Below are 22040 nucleotides of genomic sequence, written 5' to 3' on the forward strand. Positions count from 1 at the left end.
GCATTAGTCGGATATGTGATGATGAATTAAGAAATAATTAAATGAATGAAAAATGTTTTAAACGTAGCTTTTCATTCACCTATTGCGTTCACACCTCATACCCAAACATTGAAAGTGCAGAGAGAACCTGAGAAGAGATTTATCGCCGTTTCTTTTTTTGTTCTTGCTGTTTGATTACAGCAGCATAATAATTTCCTAGCGGTTTTGCTTTAAAGTTTAATACCATGACGAACACTTTTGTTCGTGGTGCACCTTTCGACAGTGCCGCGAAAGTTGCAGGAGGCATGGTGCGGTACACGGTACGGATGTCGTGGCGATTGCAAGCACTGTGCGGTTGTAGCGTGCGTCATCAACGAAAACAGTGCGTGCCGGGGGCGGGGAGTAGTGGGCCTCCTACACCGTTGGAAAAATAAAGCCCTTAACAACAACAATAACTGGCATGCATTTTGTATCTCCGTACCTCAAGCTTGGGGAAAGCCGGCGGGAAATGCTGGCACTCAACGGCAAGCTTTCGTAACGGAGGTCGTTAAGAGTTAGAATTTTTTACTGTTGTTACTAATGATGAAATATTCTACCGTCTGAGACAAGAGACTCTTGAATAGCTTGAGCAGTCGGTGAAAGAAATATTTGGCGCGGAACAATAGAACGAAGTTCCATTCTCAGCGTACACAGTATCACGGGCCTCTACACTCCGCCACTTCAACTTTTTCAGCACTTTAAGAACTAATTTACAGATAAATATGCTTATTGAAATCTGTAATTGGAAGTTTTGAAGATATTTTGGCTTTGTGGTTCCGAATAGACACCGCATTAGAAATCCGGTTCACAGATCCACGAACATTTTTTTTTTATTTCGCCTCCGTTGAAATGCGGCTGGAATACGATGCTGCGGCTGCACGGCTTTGTTGATTTTCTGGACGTATGCCCCTCGATCTTGCACAGCATATACCAGTACACGCCAAATTTTACAGCGCGTACTGAGTAGTGTGCCCCAACCAGCGTGCGACTCCCCGAGTCAGTTTATACCGTTTCCTTTGCTCACGGGCAATCGTCTTATTTTAGCTTCTTGGCGTCTGTACGCCAATGGCCCCATAACAAAACAAATTTCAGTTACATTACTCTCTCGCAGCCAATATCTCCTTCTCTCATCATTCTCCCCAGGTTCTCCCAGCAAGCGGTACGCTTAGGTCTCCTTCGTGATTGTGGTAGTCTTTCTCGCCGCCCTTGCGCTTATTTTTATTCTTGTTCACATCCGTAGTAGTCGAAGCATCGCACGAGACCACTGAAGTCACTAAATGAGTAAATCACACTCACTGGGATAACAAAACGCGAACGCAGAAAGAACACAGCGGCCGCAACATATACGGCGTCAGCTTCTGCGCCGACTCAGTATTAGCTCCCGTCGGCCGCCAGGTTGCGCCACATGTCTCAGCAAACTCCATTGCAGGTTGCCTATCGCGGCGGGGACGTTTTCACGCAGCCGCAAAAATAAGCAGATAAGATTTTCTGGCAGCAATGAAAATGCAATAAAAAGTGTATCCAGATGCCCACTGGCAGCAACAGGTTAGCTTTCACGCTGATGGCATTTAATGTGCCCTGAATTAGACATAGCACGCTGTATGCACATTTCACCGCATGCAGAGTGTCACTGTGTTGTGGCAGATGTATTAATTACCTCGTTAAAATAATAAAAAAAATACTGTCGGTATTATTCTGCTTGGTTTCTGAGCATGTTGCATAAAAACATTTTATAAAAGTAGCAACACTGCTCGTCTGATGCAGGTGCACATCACACCACAATGTCACAAGAGAAACAAAATTTGTCAGGTACAGCCTAGTTCCTTGCTACTGTTTACCAGTTTTGCACTTACAATAGCATCCGGCACTTTCTTTCAGTGCAGCAAGATTCCTCAGAGGAGAGAAGGGTGATGAGGTCGGCTAGAGAAATGCCTTCACATATACTATTTGACGATCAGGAAGTGAAGGAACAGACATGAAGAGTGAATATGATATATGATGCCTAATTACAATGAGCTAGATGCAGTATGGAAACCATTTTCTTGAAGCAATTGTCAATTGAATGTAGCATTCATGCACACATTAACCAGTTGCACATGCTACACAAAGCCCGAACCTGTCTCTGAGTGAAGCAAGGGAGCCAAAGGGGAAAACAAGCGTGACTTTAAGGACACCATAAGTAAAAAGTAACAGCAACAAAAAAGAAAAACAGAAGCATGCACGGGGACAATATTAGACAAAAAGAGGCATGAATTGCAAGGTTGATGTGGCCTGCAGCACATTAGGGTGGTGTTCTGGATATTTTGGCAAAGGTTCATTAAAGGGGCCCACAAACACCTCCCGAGCACTCCTCACTAACTATCTCAGTCGCTAGATTATGCTGCGATACACATTTGAACGCAATAATACACGTCTACGCGCAGTGCAGGTAGCACAATCCCATTCGAAAGTTGGCGCGTTCTTTCCTTCGACTTTTGCCAGTCCTCCTCCTCCTCTGTGCAACGCTGCTACGTGCATGCGTTTTCGAATGACTATTGGTCTGCTTCTTTGCGACGTCACACAGCCATTAAACTATCGCTTATGCCAGAAAAATGGAAATACGCTTAACTTTTAATTATCAGGAAAGAAAATTAGGATGTCCTGTAGACAGAAACATTTTTTCAAAGCTTTTTTTTCCTGCACTTCCGGTCTCGCGCGCGCACGCGCGCATCTTTGTCCTTCGCGCAGGCACGCAGGCTGCGCAGGCACCACGGCAATCGCGGCGCGGTCGCAAGCGGCGGTCTCGTTTCAGTTCCTAGCAGTGTACTTGCGGGGCCCTTTCCGCCTGTGAATGTTCTCGTTTCTTGTGTCGCCCATGCGAAATGAACTTCGAAGTCGGCTTACAGGTTTACAGCATTAAGTCGGTGCTTTAAATGTCGGGCCCCAATCCACTGCGCCTTACGTAGTGCAGCAAAATTTCGGAGGCAACCGCTGCTCCGTTCCTGTGTCCACCAAACCAAAATACGCACCTCGGATCAAGTCAAGGCGACAACATACGCTGGTAAGTAATGTGTTTACTAGCTTGAACATAGCGCACAGATAAGCGACGTTTTCACAGGTGCAATCCTACCGTCTTAACCGTTGACTTGATTGCGTGAAACTACTCACGGAGGTTGCATTTTGTCTCGTAGTAAGTTTGTAGGTTATAAACTTTTGCCTTATAGTAAATTACCTAAGACAACTGCGCCTACCTGGCTCGGCCGTGCGCGAACCCGCGGAATCGTGCGCCGGCGTTGGCGGCTTTCGGCCCCGATCCCGGTACAGACTGCGGGTTTGCACTGTACGCAGCAGCAACGAATTAAGCACCCTTACCTAACTTCCTACGAGCAAATAAAGTTTACCGTAATATCAAAGCTCCGTGCGCAGTTTCACCACAAATGACTGAGCGGTAGAGCCGGAGAGGTACAAGCCGCCGCGGTAAACATGTAGTATTAGGATACGCATGCTGTATCTGGCCCTTGCAAGGTTTCACATGACGTGCAGTGATGAGGACGCACCGAAGAAACAAAGAAAACGACTTTATTTCGAGATTATTCCCAGAGAATTGCTCTCCTCGGCGAAAAACTGTGCTTTCTTAGTTTTATAACCTTGTTGTTTCTTATGCTTGAGCCGGTGTACATTCGAATGTATGTGACACTTTAATATTTTTTTTGTCACCATGTCTTTCTTTTATGTTCTGCGCGTTAAAGATACTCAAAGTGTGTACAAGAGTCAGTGGCAAGTGAATGTAAATACATGTACATTTCTCACACTTTGTTTCCGACACAGCCCCTGTCCATATTGCACATTTCTTTTACTTGCTGATTTTCTTTTTTTTTTCGCCAGCAGATCACTGTAAAAATATGACTGCCTGTCGTCCATGTCAAACAGGGCTAAAAACCTCGTCAAGCTACTGTATTAGTAGCCTTTTGTTCCTACCTTAGCATTTGTTTTTCTGTCAACAGGAGGAAAAAATCTGAATGAAGTTGATTGAGTCGCTCAGCAGTTTAAATTGCCGCTAAGAACACTGTATTATTTCGCGCACATAATAATAATCAGCATAATTACACTGTTGTCTTGTAAACTGTGTAGCTTAATGGATGGGGAACAGCAAGCCCATGAAAAGAGAGATGTTACATGGTCACTTGTGAAGCCGGCTCACTTGAAATTTCCATTTACTTCTAGTTTGGCCTCAAAAACTCTGACTGGCATAATTATTCGCAATCTAGCCTTACACACCTTGAACCCACAGTTGCTCTGCCTTTTTTACTTTTGTTTCAAGCGGCAGCTTTGATATAATACTTGAAAGGCCTGCGAGCGGTCGCACACCATGCGTAGTTGCCGCGATAAGCAAACAGCAACATGTTTTGTGTGCACTTTTGCTTAGCCGCAGCCACAAGGAAAACGCAGAGATATGGGTACAAGATTGCACTCACTCAGACAACAAAAGTCATATGAAACTGCGCTCCAGCTATTGTCAGCCGCAGCAAACATATTGAAACAATTTTCTTGGCTCCAGTGGCCAATTCTTTGCGGCTCTGATGCCAGTCTCAAAAGAACTGTGAGTTGAGCTAGTTGGTGCATCATTTTTTAAAAATACACAGCGCAACAAACATAGGACAAGCGAGTAGACGGGAACAGCGCTGACTATCAACTGCATGATTTATTGAAAGAACACGAATATATACAAAAATGCTCTGACAACCAAGTGCGCATGTTCGTAGATAAAACATTCAGAGCATTTTTGTATATATTAGTGTTCTTTCAATAAATCATGCAGTTGATAGTCAGCGCTGTTCCCGTCTACTCGCTTGTCCTATGTTTGTAGCGCTGTGTATTTAAAAAAAAATGATGCCAGTCTGTTTAGCATTTAGGTTAAGCACACTGACAGTTGTACTGTGTAATTGACTAGTCATTGTGAAGAGCAAATCTCTGTCTGTGAGCAGCAATCAGTTCTTCTTTTGACGGTCTTTCATAAACATCTGTCATAAAGTGACGCTCTGAAGCTGTGCTTGCAGCTGTCTCTCTGTGTGAAGAGCCCTCAGACCGTTTCTCCACATCTTGGAGGAGCTTGTGGACGTACGCTGCATGAAATAGTCATCGAGATTACAACAGTGCACTTAGTTTTTCGTGTAATATTATAAGTAGAACAAACTTTGAACTTACAAAACGTAGGCTGCGTTTTCACTGGAGCGACACTGAAATGTCCTTTCCTTGCTTTTGCCATCTTTACTTTCCAGCGGTCATCTCCTTTTTTTGTCTGTGCCTGGAGCCTTGAGGAATTTTCATTAAAGTGAATTACAGCCAGATGTGACCTATAAAGAAGGTAAATATGAATTAATTTTTCATACTTTGGAAAAAAATGTGTTTCTTGTTGCCTACCAGCAAAATTACACAGAACCATAATACATTATATTCACAACACTGCAGCAAAAATTGCTTCTGATTTAGCTACTATGTTCAGCACCTTTAGAATTAAGAATGTGATGCAATGATCTCCAAGCAGCAAAATGAATGTATGACATGGGCTATACAACATCATATCGTGAATCACCTGTGTTCTCCCTGCTGTTGTATTCTAGCGATCATCACTAGTTCAAGTGGTCAAGTGAACCTTGAGCATTCTTGCAGCTTCAATACAGTAGCCTCGGGACATTCGAGATGGTTCTAGAGGGGTCGGAAACTTGCGCTGATAACTTCCAGTTCTTTAAAAACTGCCTTTGTCTTGGGACTGCACTAAGATGAGGAGCACAAAAGAGAGACGAGGTGTTTTTTCAGCCTGCGCTTCATGCTTGTCCTCAACTTCGTTCTTTATGTCATTCCACCTGCCTATTTTAACATAAGAGCAGTGACTTCCAATGAGGACCCTTAGATGGCCTGTGCAGTCTGCAGCCTCCTGTCTCACTTTTTCTATGGAAGGGGATTATAGAATGGCTAGTGCTACCATGCTAGCAAATATGTTTTTACGATATTATATGAAGCATTCTTAGAATGTCAGAAGTGTGCACCGCAGTCTCCTCAAAATGTATGAAAACTACCTTTGACATGGCAGCAGTCTTGAGATTCCAAGAGAAAGACACAAGATAGGTTCAGCTAATTTTACAGCAGAGTATTTAATGTCAGGATGGAAGGATTGTGGAAAATTTCTCATTGGGTGCATACTTTGAGCAGGAGTTGGGATTCACTTGACATAGTGGGTGCCCTTTTTTGGCAGATGTCAGAATTGACTCCTGTGAGTCGTAATTGTAAGGTCTCATATTACCTGGCCTGATAACATGACAGCTCCAGATCAAGTACTGTACTAAGGGGAGTGCTGGTCGCAGTGGCAATTGTAGCATTAACTAAACGCGATCTGCTTAGTTGGGCTACTTAGCAAGTTGAAGAATCGAAAGGAGGAAAAGGATATGGTGCGAATGAAGCACAGGCTTTCATATATGAACTTCTGTTTTCTTTTTTTTTTTTTTTTACTGAGTTCTATTTGCTCTGGCCTCTGTTCCTTTTACAATGACAATATTATGAACATACATTAAATGCTTCATGCAAGGATTGATTGTTTGCATATGCAATGCAGAAAAGTTGGAATGCGTACTGGCACTGGAGTAAAAAATAATGTCGTATCCTTCTCTTTCATTCAACTTACCTTGCTTGCATCCCATCATCCGAGTATGCAATTGATTTGGGAGCAAATCTGATGAAGGGAGGATGTTTGGGCTTTAGGGGAGAGTTGTCGAATGTCCTTCAGGAACAGGGAGTTCATGAGAATGCAGTTTAGCTTTCTGAAAGCACATGAATCTGTAAAAAATGTACATATATACATATATATATATATATATATATAGCATTTAAAGGAGCGAACAGTCTGCGAGTGCAAGGCAAACATTTTTTTTTATGTTTATACTGTTGACATTTACAGGAATTCCTCTTATGATGATTATTGGAATAAAGAGCATTAAATGCAAAGCGGAAGGAAAAACAACGCGCCGACGGTATATATATATATATATATATATATATATATATATATATATATATATATATATATATATATATATATATATATATATATATATATATATATATATATATATATATATATATATATGTATATATATATATATATATTTGACTGATGAGTTGGTAGTGTTGGTGTGTATTCTAGTCAATCATAGATGCTGAACCTGCTTACAGCTGCTGCATTGCAGTTGAAAACAGTTTTAGCAATATATTCGTTAAGACACCTGGTCTTGTACTGCTATTTTACTGTGACAAGAAATCTAAGAGGTGTTGTTGACCAAACAATTGTCAGTATAAGAAAGTATAGAACATCCCATTGTTTTTGTGTTTCTTACTGGCGTTATAACCAAGCTGCCTCAGTATTAAATTTATTTCGCAGTCTCAGCAACTCACATTTACATTATGTTGTTTCTTCACTTCATTATGGGTTTCTTTCTTGGCTATGTCTTGCTGTAATGTGCGGACTGTGTAAAAAGGTTTTTCCGTGAAGTTCTATTTGCATTACCTATCTCTTAAATTTATCATTGGTTGACAAATGCACAAGTGTGAGCCGTGCACCTTCCAAACAACATCAAAGTGAAAAACTTTAGGAAAAAAAACCTATACAAAACAGATTACCTCTGCTCATCCATTGCCTGTTTGCAAGGAGCTAATGCAGGCATTTGCTGTATGGTCTATCGTGGCATCACGCTTATCGCATATGTGGTTCAACAGGCTGCACTACATGCTCATGATCAGGTCATCATTACCCTGGCCCAGGGCAGCAACATAGACTTGTGATTGTCTGGATCCATGGTTCTATTGCTTCACAGCCCTTTGACCTGCTCACAGCTTTTAACTTAGTAAATGCAGTATAGAATAATGTTATTACCATGTATTCGCCCTAATTATTAAAGCTAGCAACTGCATGCATCTTTAGTAATGCGCAAGCATCAAAGTAGTGCTGTATGGCGATTTGCTGCTCTTGCAATATGTCCAGATAGCTGGGTGGCAGTTTGTAGATAGATGAAATTAAAACCTCATTACATAATAATATATGTCAGCAAATGTACCTCTACCCCAGTGGTTTGCAACGATGAAACATTTTGTAATTCAATTGTTTGTATTATATAATGATTAATTCGATTCTTTTTATATATAGACATGCAAGCAGCACTTGCCAAGGGCACTCTTGGGGAGGCTGAAATAAATTTCTCCTAATAATATGCAGAAATTGTCGCCTTTTGTTAAATACTGCACTGAGACTCGTTAGTTGAGGCCAGGCCCCATGATCGCACTATTGGGCACTGCAGCTGACTTCACACAGTTAATAGAATTGCAGCTTGCCAATTTTCGTATCGCAGCATTGCCTTACCTCTCCTATTCTTACCTGTTCCCATTGTAGGAATATGGTCAGTCTGAATGATAACAACGTTGTACATGCAGTACTTGGCGCTGTAGCCCGGGGAGTCGCAACGCCCATCTCCTGCGAGGTCCACTTCCATTCCATCCAGCTGGCTGATGATCTGTACCCGCTGTTCCTGGAAAATCTGGGACAAAAATAAATGTGCATTTGTGAGCCACTTGTAACATTGTGCCGAACTGTGTCACTCGATCGTTGCACTACTGCATGCGCGCGCTGTTTTTTCTTTTTTTATTACGCAAGCTTGCCATAAGGCATATTATAAGAACCCGTGCAAATTATTTCTCCGTTAGGAACCGGAGAAGGCTCCTGCTCTTATTGCTGTTGGTGAGCCATTTGTGTATAACTCCTGTCTATGCTCCTGCTCAAAACCAACTCTTACACTTCCCGATCGCAGCTGATCGCTTAGGATAAAGAGGCACAACTTGAGCGACTAAGCCAGTTTACGCCCAGTTCACGCGAGTGATAACGTTTATTTTGCGATCTCCTCCTCTCCCCCCCCCCCTTTTTTTTTTTTTTGCTGAAGGTAAAGCCTCTTGGCACTTTTTTTTTCTGTTTCCATCTCTTCATTCTGACAGTGTCCCTCCTTCTCTTTCTTCTTATCAACGCCCATCTCGGTTTCACGTGTTTCTTTCCTGGCTGCCTCGGTTGGTGAACTTGGGACGCCGGCTCCATTCGCGCGACATTTCAGAGGTGCGCTCTGTTACAAACACCACATGGCGTAAAAAAGAAAAAGAAAAAAAAATGCTACAGGGCGGGAGTCAATTGCTGCGATAATAATCGGGCACCGAACCAGAAGTTTGTTTACTTCCTGTCGGCGCGCGCGTTCTCCGTTGCAGTTAGCTGACGCCGAACCGCGACTGACAAGCTACACACACAGCGCACAACTACGCGAAGTCCCCTTCTCCTCATCCCCTTCCTTTTTTTTTTTCTTTACAATCGATCGTTATCTTTCACGAAGGGGCATCGTATAGTCAAACGCAAGAGGAGCTAAACACGAAGGTTTCAAAGTTCGGGCGGTTCGGGCAAAGGTGCACGAGAGAGTTCCCCGCAACGCCGGAAGACCGGTTCTCTGCGATTTCAGATTCTGAATTTCTAGTCTTTCGCTAACATATCATGCCCTTGCTGCCGGTACGGATATTATGGGCCCCGAGCTCGAAAAGCGACTTCGGCGAATGAGTACCGAGAAGGGATTCGACCCCCATAAGTACACGCGTTGAAGAATCCGCTGCTGAACCCCGACGATGATAGTATACAGGCTTTTATGGGTGCATTGGTGCGTGGGGTCGACTAGCGTAACATTAAAAAAAATAAAATCCCATCGTAAGCTCGCAACTGGTTTATTTTGAGCAGTTGTAGTTCACAGTGATCATGATCAAATCTTGCTATATGCATGCCACAACGCCGAGCAAGATCGCCTGAGTTAAAACAAAAATTCCACACTACTGTGATAACGCGTCTAAAGTTAATATTAATCACAATCTGTCATTTTACACTTACCGGCAGGGTGGGAAGAAACGCAGCGTTGGTACCGTTGGGATCCCCCAATCGCGAACCACATATCCTGGTAAAGCAAACGTAGAATCAAACGCTTTGTTCACGCGATGCTGGCTATCCGATGAGCTGTAGCCACTGTTTCCGCGAGGTTGGCGTTTTGAAGCACTTGGTGCAGAATGTTTTCCTGCCCGTCACTAGCAATACCTCGCAGCCAGGGACTGCACACTGTAACAACCTCCCGCTCATGTCCCTGTCAACAACAACAAATTCAGCGCTGTGTCGAAGATGCCTCGCGAGACTGCAGAGAGAGCGAGCCAGTCTAGGCCCAGAATCTGTCCTGCACGCCGTCGCGCACACGGATCGTAACACAAAAATCGAAGGTGAGGTCAACGCCAGGGATATATAGCGTGGCAGGCAAAACTTGCGAGTCGTGCCGAAGGGCGATGACGATGAAGCAGGACGACACAAGGCCCCGGCGGCGCGTCGGCAAGCAAGCGCGACAAAACAGAAGTAGCGGCGTCGCCGGCGCTAAGCACAAAAAAAGTAAAAGCGCAGATGCGTCAGTTGTGACGTGTCAGTGGGCGAGGCCTTGGAGGAGGGCCAGCCATTGCGCGCGCTAAAAAGTGAAAAGAGGAGGAAAGCCGCGAAGGCGCAGATATTCAAAATTTGATTGCAAATAACTCCTGCTTCCAAATGCCGCATTTAAAAATTTTCGCGCTAAGGTTATCTTACATCGACATTCTTTCACGTACTAGGCATAGGGAAACTGTATTGCTATGGCTGTTTTGGGCCCCTTTAATGCCAGGTGATAATACTGTATGCTTTGTATTGGCTTTGCCATCCCCTGTGTGCTCTTCCAGCAATGCATAATGTCCAACGTGCAACTGTCTAACATCCACTCTCTACACACTGACTCAAAAACATGCTCAAATGAACCTCACCTGAATACGGGCATAAATATGGGAATAAAGCATGAAATTTACTTTTTCGACATTCTGATTGCATATCACTGGAAAACTAAACGTGATTTAAATGAGCGTATGATTTGCAGCTACTGTGTCGTGTATGCATGGTTTTTCCAACAGGTTGCAGTACAGCTTCTGTCCTTTATTTTGGTAAAACATGCACACTTTAAGAGACCTGCTACTCACGTAACACATTCTCTGCAGCTTTAAACAGCTCGTCGTTGACTAACAATTGGTGTATCTTTTGCTTTTCGTACTTTTTGGCAATTTTTTTTACATGCACCTGACATGAAGCCTTGCTTATAAGAAAACTGAAAATTACAATATACAAAACAATACAAAATTTATTTACAGCACTGCACACTCTACAATACACAGCCTAAAATGAAAGGCTGTCACACATTCAAGTAATTACAGTATTGTTGTACTTGTACAGCTCATCGCCATATCTGAAAGGTGGCACGGCCTTGGAGACCAAAGAAGAGAAATTAGTTATACAAAGCAAGGGAACACAAGATAGGGTCAAAGACCCATTCTCCAAGTGTTTGGCCCAAGATAACCCCAGCACCAGCAAAGCAAGCCCCCGCCGGGGTGGCGCAGTGGTTACGGCGCTCGACTACTGTTCCCAAGGTTGCGGGATCGAATCCCGGCCTCGGCGGCAGCTTTTCGATGGAGGTGAAAAGCAAGGCGCCCGTGTGCTGTGCAATGTCAGTGCACGTTAAAGAACCCCAGGTGGTCGAAATTTCCGGAGTCCTCCACTACGGCGTCTCTCATAGCCTTAGTTGCTTTGGGACGTTAAACCCCACAAACCAAGCAAAGCAAGCACCCACTGTTTTACCAATGAGTACCCAACACCACTGAGGATTGGTCCCCAAATGCTCAAACCACTAGGCTGCAACTACAGCCAAGGGATGCTATGCGTTCCGCAGTATTACCAGTATCAAAGATTATGGAAAGAGCAAGTATTCCCTGATTCTGTTATGGACAGGGCAAAGGTAGTTATAGTGTGTGTAAGAATGATTTTATCTGTGCATAAATGCCTGCCACACCTAGAATGTTCCCTTTATGCAGTCTACCAAAAAGCAGAAATGTTTGTCTCAGGAAGACAAGCCTTAAGCATTATTTCAGCAAGTCACTCAATGTGACGGCTATCAGGCAAACCAGCACAGCACTTGAAAACTTCCTGCTCTAAAAAAAATTGTGGGGACACGCAAGCTCTGCATCTACCGCTATGACACAACAGCTTTTATGGCTCCTGTCTGCAGACTCATTCGTGTGAATTGACTTTGCTACTGCTAACACCTAGTATTTATTCTATGATACATATTAGTAGCGTATACCTGTAAGTTATCCAATTATGTGGAAGACCACTTGTCTAGATACCTATAAAGCCCACTCTAACCAAGCTGTACGGATGCGGTTCCATGGCCTAAGGGTTGAAGGGTTGCCTGTCTTATTACCCAAAGATCCTGCAAGGTTTATCACCTCACACATTCATCTCAAAGGTGAAGCCAGAGACATCACATTGAATACTCGACCATGTCACCTGTCTGAAATGTGCCCAAGATTTTCCACTCACAACGTCGCGTTTTGTGCAGAAAAGATGCTTTAACGTTGCTGCACCAAAAAAAAAAAAGCAAGAAGGCAATAGCTGAACATCTACGCTACATTAGGCTCTGCTGGCTCGCAAGACATTTGACCACAGTGCCAACAGCCAAGTTATAGATGCAGCTGTGCCAGAGGCTGTACCACAGAAACAACAGATGAATGTGGTTAAGATAAAATGAAATCGCTTTGTTCACAAATTCTTCATTACATCATGAAAAAGAATGGCGCACTTATGGATAGTATGACGTCTACTGTGTTCAATAGGATTGTACCTTCAGGAAGTTATCTTTTGAATGCAATCTTAAGAATATATTGTGGTGTTCAATTTAGGCTGTACACATAGCAGACGTGCAAAATATGGAACACATTCTGAGGGTTAAATGCAGAGAGGATTGCTGAAGCTGATATAATAGGAAAGCATAGGGATACTAGATAACGTAGAAGACACATGTGACAATAGGATAGATGTAAGTGAAACTAGTGCAGCTGTCACTTATGAGAGCAAAAAGTTATACAACTCAGTACTAGCACAATGGTACAAAATGTTGAAAAGTGATGATGAAACACAAGTTTCCTTGAAAGTGCTTCTACATAAATGAAATGAAAGTGATTGGCATAAAATTTATGCCCCTTCCTTAAAATTCTCAATTTAAAGCTCACAAAGAACAATGAAGATAAGGCTACAAAAGCAACTAACAGAAAAAAAAATAATGAAGCAGTTATACACAGCTGCAATCATTCGATAAACATCTCGAGTGATGAAGCCATGCTCCAGTGGCTTAGAGCATGAATATGTGAGCTTTACCAACCCTCTTTTAACATATGTGAGTGCCGGAGGGCATGTGGCAGCAGCAAAAATGTGTCAAGAAGCAACTGGCCCAGATAGCAGCCTCATAATAGGGGTATGGAAGGTCTACACACAACGCTATCATGGAGGGAGACATTTTATGGAACAAGATATGTAGCAATGCACAAAAGGAGCAAAGCATTTTGTAGAGCTGCAGTCAAAAATTTATGAAGGACAATCTTATCAAAAAGTTTTCATTTCATTCCTGCGCTTGTGCATCATTATTGTGACTATGCGTTATATAGTGAAACATGAAATGTCAAGCAATTTATCTCGTACACAAATGAATGCATTCTTTCCCCTGCGAAGCCACCTTCAGGAACTTTTGCCAGTGGGTGCACATGCACATCAATATCACCTAGTTACAAAACAGAGAAGTCAATAGTTGCCTTTGTGAAAAAACTGAAGAATACAAAAATGTTCATTGATAGCCGAGCCACACAAATGATGCAGAGGTTAAACAGGTTATCCGGGATCTTGATTAACATCACTACAAAGCATCAGTAATTGCAGTGCAAAATGAAACTGGCAAATTTTGCAAAAGTGGAACCTAAAATTGCCAAAATGGGTTGACAAGTTGGCGGGGGCCTCATTTTCCGTGCATACAACAATGAAAGACAATGACCACCAAATAGATGCACAAATTATCCTTGGGAAAACTAGTTGATTGCTGTTCATCTACATTCAGCATATGAAGGAAGGAACAGAAAACAAGCATAAAGGCAACCAAATACAAAGAAGCACAGCTCGCTTCACTCTGCAGTTTGTGGAAAAACACAGTGGGCACCTCACGTTTCACCCTAGTAGCACACAAGATAGGTGTAACGAAATGGACTCTGCTATGGTAAACGACTGCAGACACATCCACCAGGGTGCACGTATGTCAAATATTCTCACTGAAGTAGTACATCGCAGACTGCCTGCTTGCCACAAACACCAAAGTGAATTGTGAACTATTGGTGCACGCACGTCCTACTCAGAATGGCACTTCTGGAGGTAGAAGGAGAACGTTTTTGTACCTTCCTGTGTTTCATTTACATGAAGCACTTAATAAAATGCACACTGAGTTTAAGCAGAACACAAAAAAGCAAAGTATACAACAAAGAATGACAGCTCTCAGCAAGGGCCACAGCACTTGTAGAAGAATACACTCAGTATGTCTACAGATGGTAGACAAAAAATTATAGCACCAAGGAAAGGTTTGGTTTGGTTTGTGGGGCTTAACGTCCCAAAGCGACTCAGGCTATGAGAGACGCCGTAGTGGAGGGCTCCGGAAATTTCGACCACCTGGGGTTCTAACAACGCACTAACGTCACACAGCACACGGGCGCCTTGCTTTTCGCCTCCATTGAAAAGCAGCTGCCGAGGCCGGGATTCGATCCCGCGTCTTTGGGAAAAATAGTCGAGCGCCGTAACCACTGTGCCACCCCAAAGCTGAACTTGGTTCTTGCACATGCTATCAACAAAATGTACACCAAAGAGATGGTTATATCTCAAAACCACAGAAAAAATTAAGACTTGGTTGGCTTTTCAGCAGAATGCTATCGAACATGAAGCAGTAAGAATGTGCAAATTGATCACTTGTGGCATATATCAAAATCATGACAGCGAGTGAAAATCTCAAGTGCAGGTGATCAAGTTGTTCCTGTCCGAGTTAATATAAATGATGCACGTCCTCTTCCTTGTACTTGTTGATGTTCCTGCTGCGATTACCATTTGCAGGTGGCGTCAATGTCATGTGATCTGCACACACTACAAGCTGTAACGATCTTCAAAAAGAGCTGTCCATCTGCATAGCACTTCACATCTGATGTGGCCGTCCAGGGACAAGGCGTGGCCTCCCAGATTAAACAAGCCTAGCAGAGAGATTAATGATGTTGAATATGGCCCCAGGACTTCTCGCCCACATGATGACTCGGATCGGAAGTGCTGCAATGGCTGCATAAGGTCCACACGATCACCTGCAAATGTTTAGTGCCTAAATTATATGCAAATAAAATATCAAACAAGCATGGCACAGGAACATTCAAAATCATCAAAGCTGCAAGCTATGCTGCGGTAAAGTGTAATCTATGAATGCAAGAAATGGTCAGTGCAAAACCTAAACCTAAGTGAACCATTTCCGTAACAGGTAAAGACGGTTTGGTGGCGGAAATTGTATTGTGACGCCTAACTTTTTCTTTTTTTTTCTTCTTTTTTTGCAATTAAAGGAACGACCTATATCAGGCGATTTCACTTGTTTTTCCTTTCTCGGTCGTCGAAACCATTAACCAAGAAATCTTGACAACTACAAGCACACTCAGTTTTTTTTTTTTTTTTTTTTTTTTTTTTAAGTTCGTGCAGTGTAGAGAAGTTGAAGAAAATTATAATGCGTCGTAGAAATATGCAGCTAAAAGCAACGCAAAATGCTGATTAAAAATATCGGATTCGCCGCATGCGTCCTGTGAGTATTCCTTTAATCTTCAGTCATTTCCCGCCTGCGTACAACTTGAATGCGAATGACGCTGTATGAACAGTCACCTTTACAGGTTTTCCTATTGCACTTACCTCTGTGATGCTCGACGTGCTGCACCATTTCCAGCAGATTGACTGCGTTGCCTTGCTGATCGACACCCATCGAGAAGCCCGACACATTCCGGGAGCTCGTCGCTCGGCCGAACGAATACATTTCGTGCCATCCAACATCAGAGGCGTTCACCACTGGCGATCACACCCGAAACACCAGTAGCTCAAGAGTTCAAAACTCCAAGCGCAGGGCAATTCTCGCCTCGGAGCTTGCAAAGCCGCCACACTACACTCCTCGTCAGATGACTGACCTGACTGTACTGACGAGCTATCTTTCAAGACAATTTGACAGCATTGCTGTGCTGCAGCAAATCCTCGATCACTACTTGCGGACGACGGACGGCACGAAGACCACTCATAAGCGTACAAGTTCTTTCTTTCCTCCATGTAAGCTATAGTGAACTAGAATATATATTCTAGTTCACTATAATGTAAGCGTACCTCCCTTCATGCCTCCCTCCATGGCCGCCGCCATTGCTGGGTTATCATAACCGCGCAGACCAATGATTTCTTACCATGGGAAGAAAGGGTTTGAAATAAGAAAGCAGTTAGCGCCGTCACGCGGCCGCACGCTTTTGTCCCCATTAGAGATTGTCTCAAGCGTCCTTTATTTCATACGCGCTCATAATTTGCCTTTCTATTGCGTTTAAAAAGCCATGCAAGGTGTATATAAAGTTATCCTTATACTTTTAACAACAAGCTAAGAAACTACGGTAGGCTAACGGCTGCATAAATCAGCTTGCCTGTCGCCATAGTCATAGAGTTCCTTACACTAACTAGAGGGAAAGCTGAGGGCGCTGCACTTCAGCCACTATGGGCGCGCTAAGAATCATGGGCCGGTGTGCTACTTGTTGCGGGACAGTCGGTTTTTCTCGGGTACGTGGAGTGGCGTTACTGCAATGTTTCTTTTTTTGTTATCATCATCATCTGAAGGTGCGTACATAGACCGCGAAAGCCATAGTAGCGAAGGCGCAAAAGCAGACGTCGCCAATAAATGGTTTTTGTTTCCCGAAATGCCACTAAAAACTTCCTTAAGTGATTGCACAACGATAAATATTTTCATAACATTTTTTTTGTTTCAAAGTGTGCCTATTAACTGCGAAATTATTAGCTGGGGCATTACTTCAAATAAAATATGAAAAATTAACCCGTCACATACATAATACGTTCATAGTGGGCACTTGAGTGCGGACGCTTTACTGGCATCAAATGGTACAGAGCAAACAAACGAAAAACAAAAATAAAAGCACTGATAATTGCACGTCGAATTGGCAGGTATGATGCAGTTCTTGGCGCGCACCGAGAGAAAGCGGAAAAATGTGAAAAAGATGACGAGCACCTAATACGCAAGCCATTAATATAATGCCGAAATCAAATGCGGACATAATTCGTGTTTATTCTTTGAGTGTGTGGTATGAAATATGAGTAATCGATTGGATATACTTGCAACTACTGCTTACCGGACTATATATAATCGGGCTACTTGCCGCGGGTGGTATTTGCAGTACTAACCAGACTATATTTGTTAACAAGGTTGATATTGCACGTGAAATACTTTCAAGGGAATTCAATTATTTTGCCTTTGGGAACTATTGTCGTGATTCGCTTACTTCGCAAATAGCGAAGCCGCAAAAACACATTAAATTTCATTGCTTCAAGTGAGAGCTTTTCTGGTGCTCCAAGTAGGTAAACTTTTTGAATCTTCACATTTTACAGGAAGTTTGCAAAATCTGAAGTGCAAAGCAGTCGAAAAGGACCGTGCATCTGAGCCAAATTTTTGAGCAAATTGCGACCTAGCTTCGAACCTATGGCGCTATTTTTGTTCGTGGTGAGAAACCGTGCCGGCCTCACAACCTCTCTTTCGCAGGAGGATGATCTAGCGGAAGCGATTTAAGCGCACCCTATAGCCTCTGCGTCCTTTATTTTCCGTCGTTATTTCTTCTTCAAAGCTATTCATTTTTTATTATTTTGCACGTACATAAAACATGACTAGAGCGATCTTCTGGAGGCAATGACTTGCATATTACCGGTGGCTTGCGCACCCTAGAATGGAAACATTTTCTGGAACAATTAGGTCATTGTTAAACTATAACGCATTGAGATTAAATGTTTTAAGTATAGCGCACATCTCTGGGTATTTATAAAGCTACCCATTACAAATATTTCAACTTATGGAGAAAAAAGAAAATGGTGTGTTCTTAGATTAGTGTACAGTTTCACAAATTGTTTTCTCTTAAATTTCGACGCTTATATCTTTATACGCGTTCGACTGCAGCATGTTTGTACACTGCTTTTCTCTTCTCGGGCCTTCATTTGGTTCTTATGCTCGTTTGTTTCCTCTTTTTTTTTATTGTTTTTGATATATCTCCATTTTTCTTCGTCTTTAGCTGCCTGCTTTCTTCGTCTTGCGCTTGCCGTGTCGCACGAAAATTCTGAACCTTTATTCACATTCGCGGTCGCTCTTTTCACGGCGCTGCGTGCCTTCCACCAACCCATTTCTCCCTCCCTAGTAGGCGACACGTTTCTTTTTATTTTCCTGTGAAACCTTTACCTCCCACTTTTTTCACCTTTCCTGACCCACTGTGTTCTGTTATTCAGTAGCCAGTTGGCGTGGTGTCGTTCGTTTTTCATGTCCTTACTTTACTATATCTCTACCTCCATGCGGGGTAGTCCACATTTAATTCATTCCAACTGAATGCCGACTTTTTTTGTGGCTTCAGTGACGTACTGTAGTCGGCATAGTTGGCATGAAAAACAACGAAATATACAATTTTGGACTGTTTTGTAATGGGGTTACTGTGACCAGTTTTAGTCAGCGCTTGAACGCTCGTGTTGCATGTTTCACTTCTTCATACATCCTGCCTCCACACAGCCCTCTTTTCAAAACGACTACATTTCTGGCCGGGAATTAGGTGCTTTAGGAATGCTAAAGCAAGCTGTACGGCGAGTGAAGCGTGCTGTGCGAGTCGTACGCCGGCCCTCTCCTAGGTGTTTTCTTCGGAGCCAACTTCTGTCATGTTACTTCGCCGAGGTGTTACCGACGGCCAAAATGGAAAATAAATTAGGTGGTTGCTAACAGTACTGAGCACCGTTAACCGGTATATTAGTAAAATCTTGTCGCGAACAGATCGAGACGACGCACAAGCAAACAAGAACATACAGTCCGCGCGGTATCCGCCCCGCCGCACAGCGCACATACGCGGGCGCCCGGACGGCTGACACACCAGTTGCTGGTGGCGCCCTCTGCGCTGCGGCGCCTCCGTCATCGCAAAAGCGGCCCCTCGCTCCCATGTATTTCGCGGCGCGGTCGACACACTGCCCAATCTTCTAGAGCACTATAACCTCGCCACTCGGCGAAATTATGGCGGCCAAACGTCAGCATTTTCGGTAATGGCGGCACATCAGTTACGCCATGACGCGTCAATTTGACGTAATCTAAATATGCTTGCGTATCACGTGTTTCACGTGACATAGCTCCAGCCAATCAAATTTGAGCATCGGCTCCTTCCCAGTATGCCATTATTTTCATCACATTGGTTAATCGAGCGTAAGTGTTCTCCAAACCACCACCAGTAACTTTGCTTCCACTCCAAAATCATTCGTATTTGTCATCCAGGCAACAAGGATAGCTCCAGTTGAAATCAATTTTCACGGCTACGTCATTTTGACGTAACCGCTAAAAGTGCTTGCCTCAACTGATGGTTTCGCGCCACAAGTTTGAAGCACGTGACTCTTTTCAGAGCCAATCAAAAAGACAATATGGCGCCGCCAGGGGAAGGCGAATATCGAGGATCGGGCCCCCCGGGAAACCTCATTTGAACCTTCCACTTCCGCGCTTTCCGTCGTCTGGTCCCCATGGCAACCAAAGGAGGCGAACTCGCTAAGCCTAGCAGCTCGGTAAATCCGGAAGCAATCAGAAAATATAGCGCGTTTTATCGCTAAAATTTGATAATGCGGGCATCATGAGACATAACATAAGCTTCGTTGACCTTTCGTTTTCCATGAACGCGTGACACCATGGAGCGGCGACGACGAATGTGTGCCGAGGCGAGCGGCCGCCGCTTGGCTGAACGCCGCCATGTTACCATAAACCAAGCGACCCAACGGCGGCTTGGGGCGAACGCTATTTCCGAAAAATAGGGGCCGCCCCTAGCGTTAACCCAAGACCCCAAGCGCGCCTTACGTTCTGCGCATGCGCATTTCGACGCCCCAAGCTCCTTGGGGGGCCCCAAAGCTTGGGGCTCCTATTCTAAAACTCTCTATTAAAAGTAGAGAAGCCTGGGTAACCCTGCTGCGAAGAGACGTCCCCGCTGACAGCAAAAAGCCGTCCGCTAAGCGGCTGAGGCCGCGAATAACCAATGTATATTCGCCAGTCCTTAGTCGCGGAGGTTCCAGCCCTCGTTCTTCAAGCCTGCGAAAACTTTAGATGATAACGGGGCACCGCAGGCGCGCTCCGTTTAGGCATGTCTGAGGAGTTGTACAAGGAGTCGCTGGAGCGACGTGCTGCGCGCAAACGCCGGCGCCGTGCCGAGGAGACAGATGAAGAAAGGCAAGAGCGGTTAGCTTAGCAACGCGCGTATGCCGCAGAATGGCGAGCCCAGCGGCGTTCTACAAGTTCAGTGAGCGAGAGTAGTTTCATGGACTCTCTGAATGCCGAAGAATCGTCTATGAGAAATACAGAGCGAGAGTACTACTCTATGGGGTAGCAGTCTAAACTTGGTGATGTATAGACATTCGGACGACTATGTAATTACCAGTGTTCAGACCAAGAGTCACTACTTTACGGACCACCAAAGCGTGGTCATTGGAATAAACAAGCAGTAGAAACCATGTTGTGTCTAGAGTAAATCCTTTAGTTTCACAAAAAGCGAAGCCATGCCAAACCACCTGCAGAACCCAGCGCAGCCATGGAACTATTGCTTTCGCAATCACTCAGGCTTACACAGAGCTAAGCCACAGCTAATTTTTACTGAAAGGAGTGCGGAGAGTTTCAAACTACTCCAGCCGCATCGAGCAAATATGAAGCATTTTAACCGTGCTAAGTTAGTTGCCCTCGTCTAAGAACTAGAAGTTAAGGCTTTTTCGGCTTCGAAAACTTCAAGGAAGGAATATATGTTATGGTACAATACGTGGCGGTACGAAACTGGGGACTCGTCAGATGTAACTTACTCAAACGTCTGCTTCAGGCCAAGACATTCTTCCCCGCTGTGGCAAAAGCCATTGAGGCGGCTCTGGCATTGCCAATTACCACCTGCGCTGTTCAGCACAATGAGGAGAGTAAAAACCTGGCTACGCTCAACAATGACAACCAAAGGCTGGACGGCCTTCTTATGATGAGTGCACACAAAGAAAGTGCGATGAAGAACAAGACTGACTTTATCTCCTGAGTCATCACGCACCAGAAAAACCCCCAGAGTCTACAGCTGCTATTTAAGGATGACCGACTGTCTGCATTCACATGTTGGGGACGAGGAGGAGGAGGAGAATGAAAAACTCTATTTTACGAAGAATTCGGGGCACACAGGCTTCCTGGGTCTCCACACGACCCTGCTCGCGATCTGAACGTTCATGCAATGTTGATCCACGACGTATGCGGCCCGATTGACGACAATCTTCTGCCTGGCCGGGTCCGCTGACCGTAGTGAGGTCTCCCAGTCCTCCCAGCATATTGTGCTGTGTACTTTCGTCAGCTCAAGTGTGTTGAGAACCGTCCGTAGCAAGACTGCACTACTCTTCACGAAGTGGCATTTTGCTTCTTGGTCCAATAATAAAACTCAATGTTTCTAGAAGGATGGCTCTGTGTGTAGTTATTCTTTCAAGTTCTTCAAGTTATTCTTAGTTCAGAGCGCTAATAGGTTTTTTTTTTATGCTAATCTACTTCCCCTCCCCCCGCCTCACACAACACCCCCCGCTAATCCCCCCCCCTTTACCACCCTCTGCAAAAGGTGGTAAAGGGGGCCGCCCTTGAACCGCAGTTAGGGTGCAGTTTAAGGTGCACGAGACAGCACAATTCAGATCCAGTAGTGACGACGCCATAGTGAACCGCAATTTTAGTTCACTATAGGCACGATTTTCTCACCCCTTTGAAAGCAGCGCGTAAAACAAC

General features: G+C 44.1%; 1 protein-coding gene and 1 long non-coding RNA gene across 2 annotated transcripts; one reads left to right on the top strand and one right to left on the bottom strand.

Annotated features, from left to right (window-relative positions):
- Window positions 1-2754: 2754 nt before the first annotated feature.
- Window positions 2755-8716, top strand: LOC146172222 (uncharacterized). The gene is made up of 3 exons (XR_014702608.1): window positions 2755-3058; window positions 5277-5362; window positions 8476-8716. It is a non-coding gene; the product is annotated as an uncharacterized LOC146172222 (long non-coding RNA).
- Window positions 8717-12520: 3804 nt separating this feature from the next.
- On the bottom strand, window positions 12521-16417 carry LOC146172223 (uncharacterized). The gene is made up of 2 exons (XM_084586056.1): window positions 15917-16417; window positions 12521-15330 (listed from the first exon to the last, which is right to left on the bottom strand). The coding sequence occupies exons 1-2, from the start codon at window positions 16035-16037 to the stop codon at window positions 15122-15124; spliced, it is 330 nt and encodes a 109-aa protein (XP_084442182.1). The 5' UTR covers window positions 16038-16417; the 3' UTR covers window positions 12521-15121.
- Between the last annotated feature and the right edge of the window lie 5623 nt (window positions 16418-22040).

Source organism: Amblyomma maculatum, unplaced genomic scaffold (genome assembly GCF_055883805.1).
Source record: "Amblyomma maculatum isolate TAMU_Amacu unplaced genomic scaffold, ASM5588380v1 scaffold_13, whole genome shotgun sequence".
NCBI classification, from domain to species: domain Eukaryota; kingdom Metazoa; phylum Arthropoda; class Arachnida; order Ixodida; family Ixodidae; genus Amblyomma; species Amblyomma maculatum.

What these genes read in the sequence shown, in the direction of transcription:
- LOC146172223 (XM_084586056.1), bottom strand. Translation starts at nt 16,037, where the DNA reads ATGTATTCGTTCGGCCGAGCGACGAGCTCCCGGAATGTGTCGGGCTTC. An exon ending in GCACGTCGAGCATCACAGAG is followed by an intron (nt 15,331 to 15,916) that starts GTAAGTGCAATA and finishes AAACATTTGCAG; the next exon opens with GTGATCGTGTGGACCTTATG.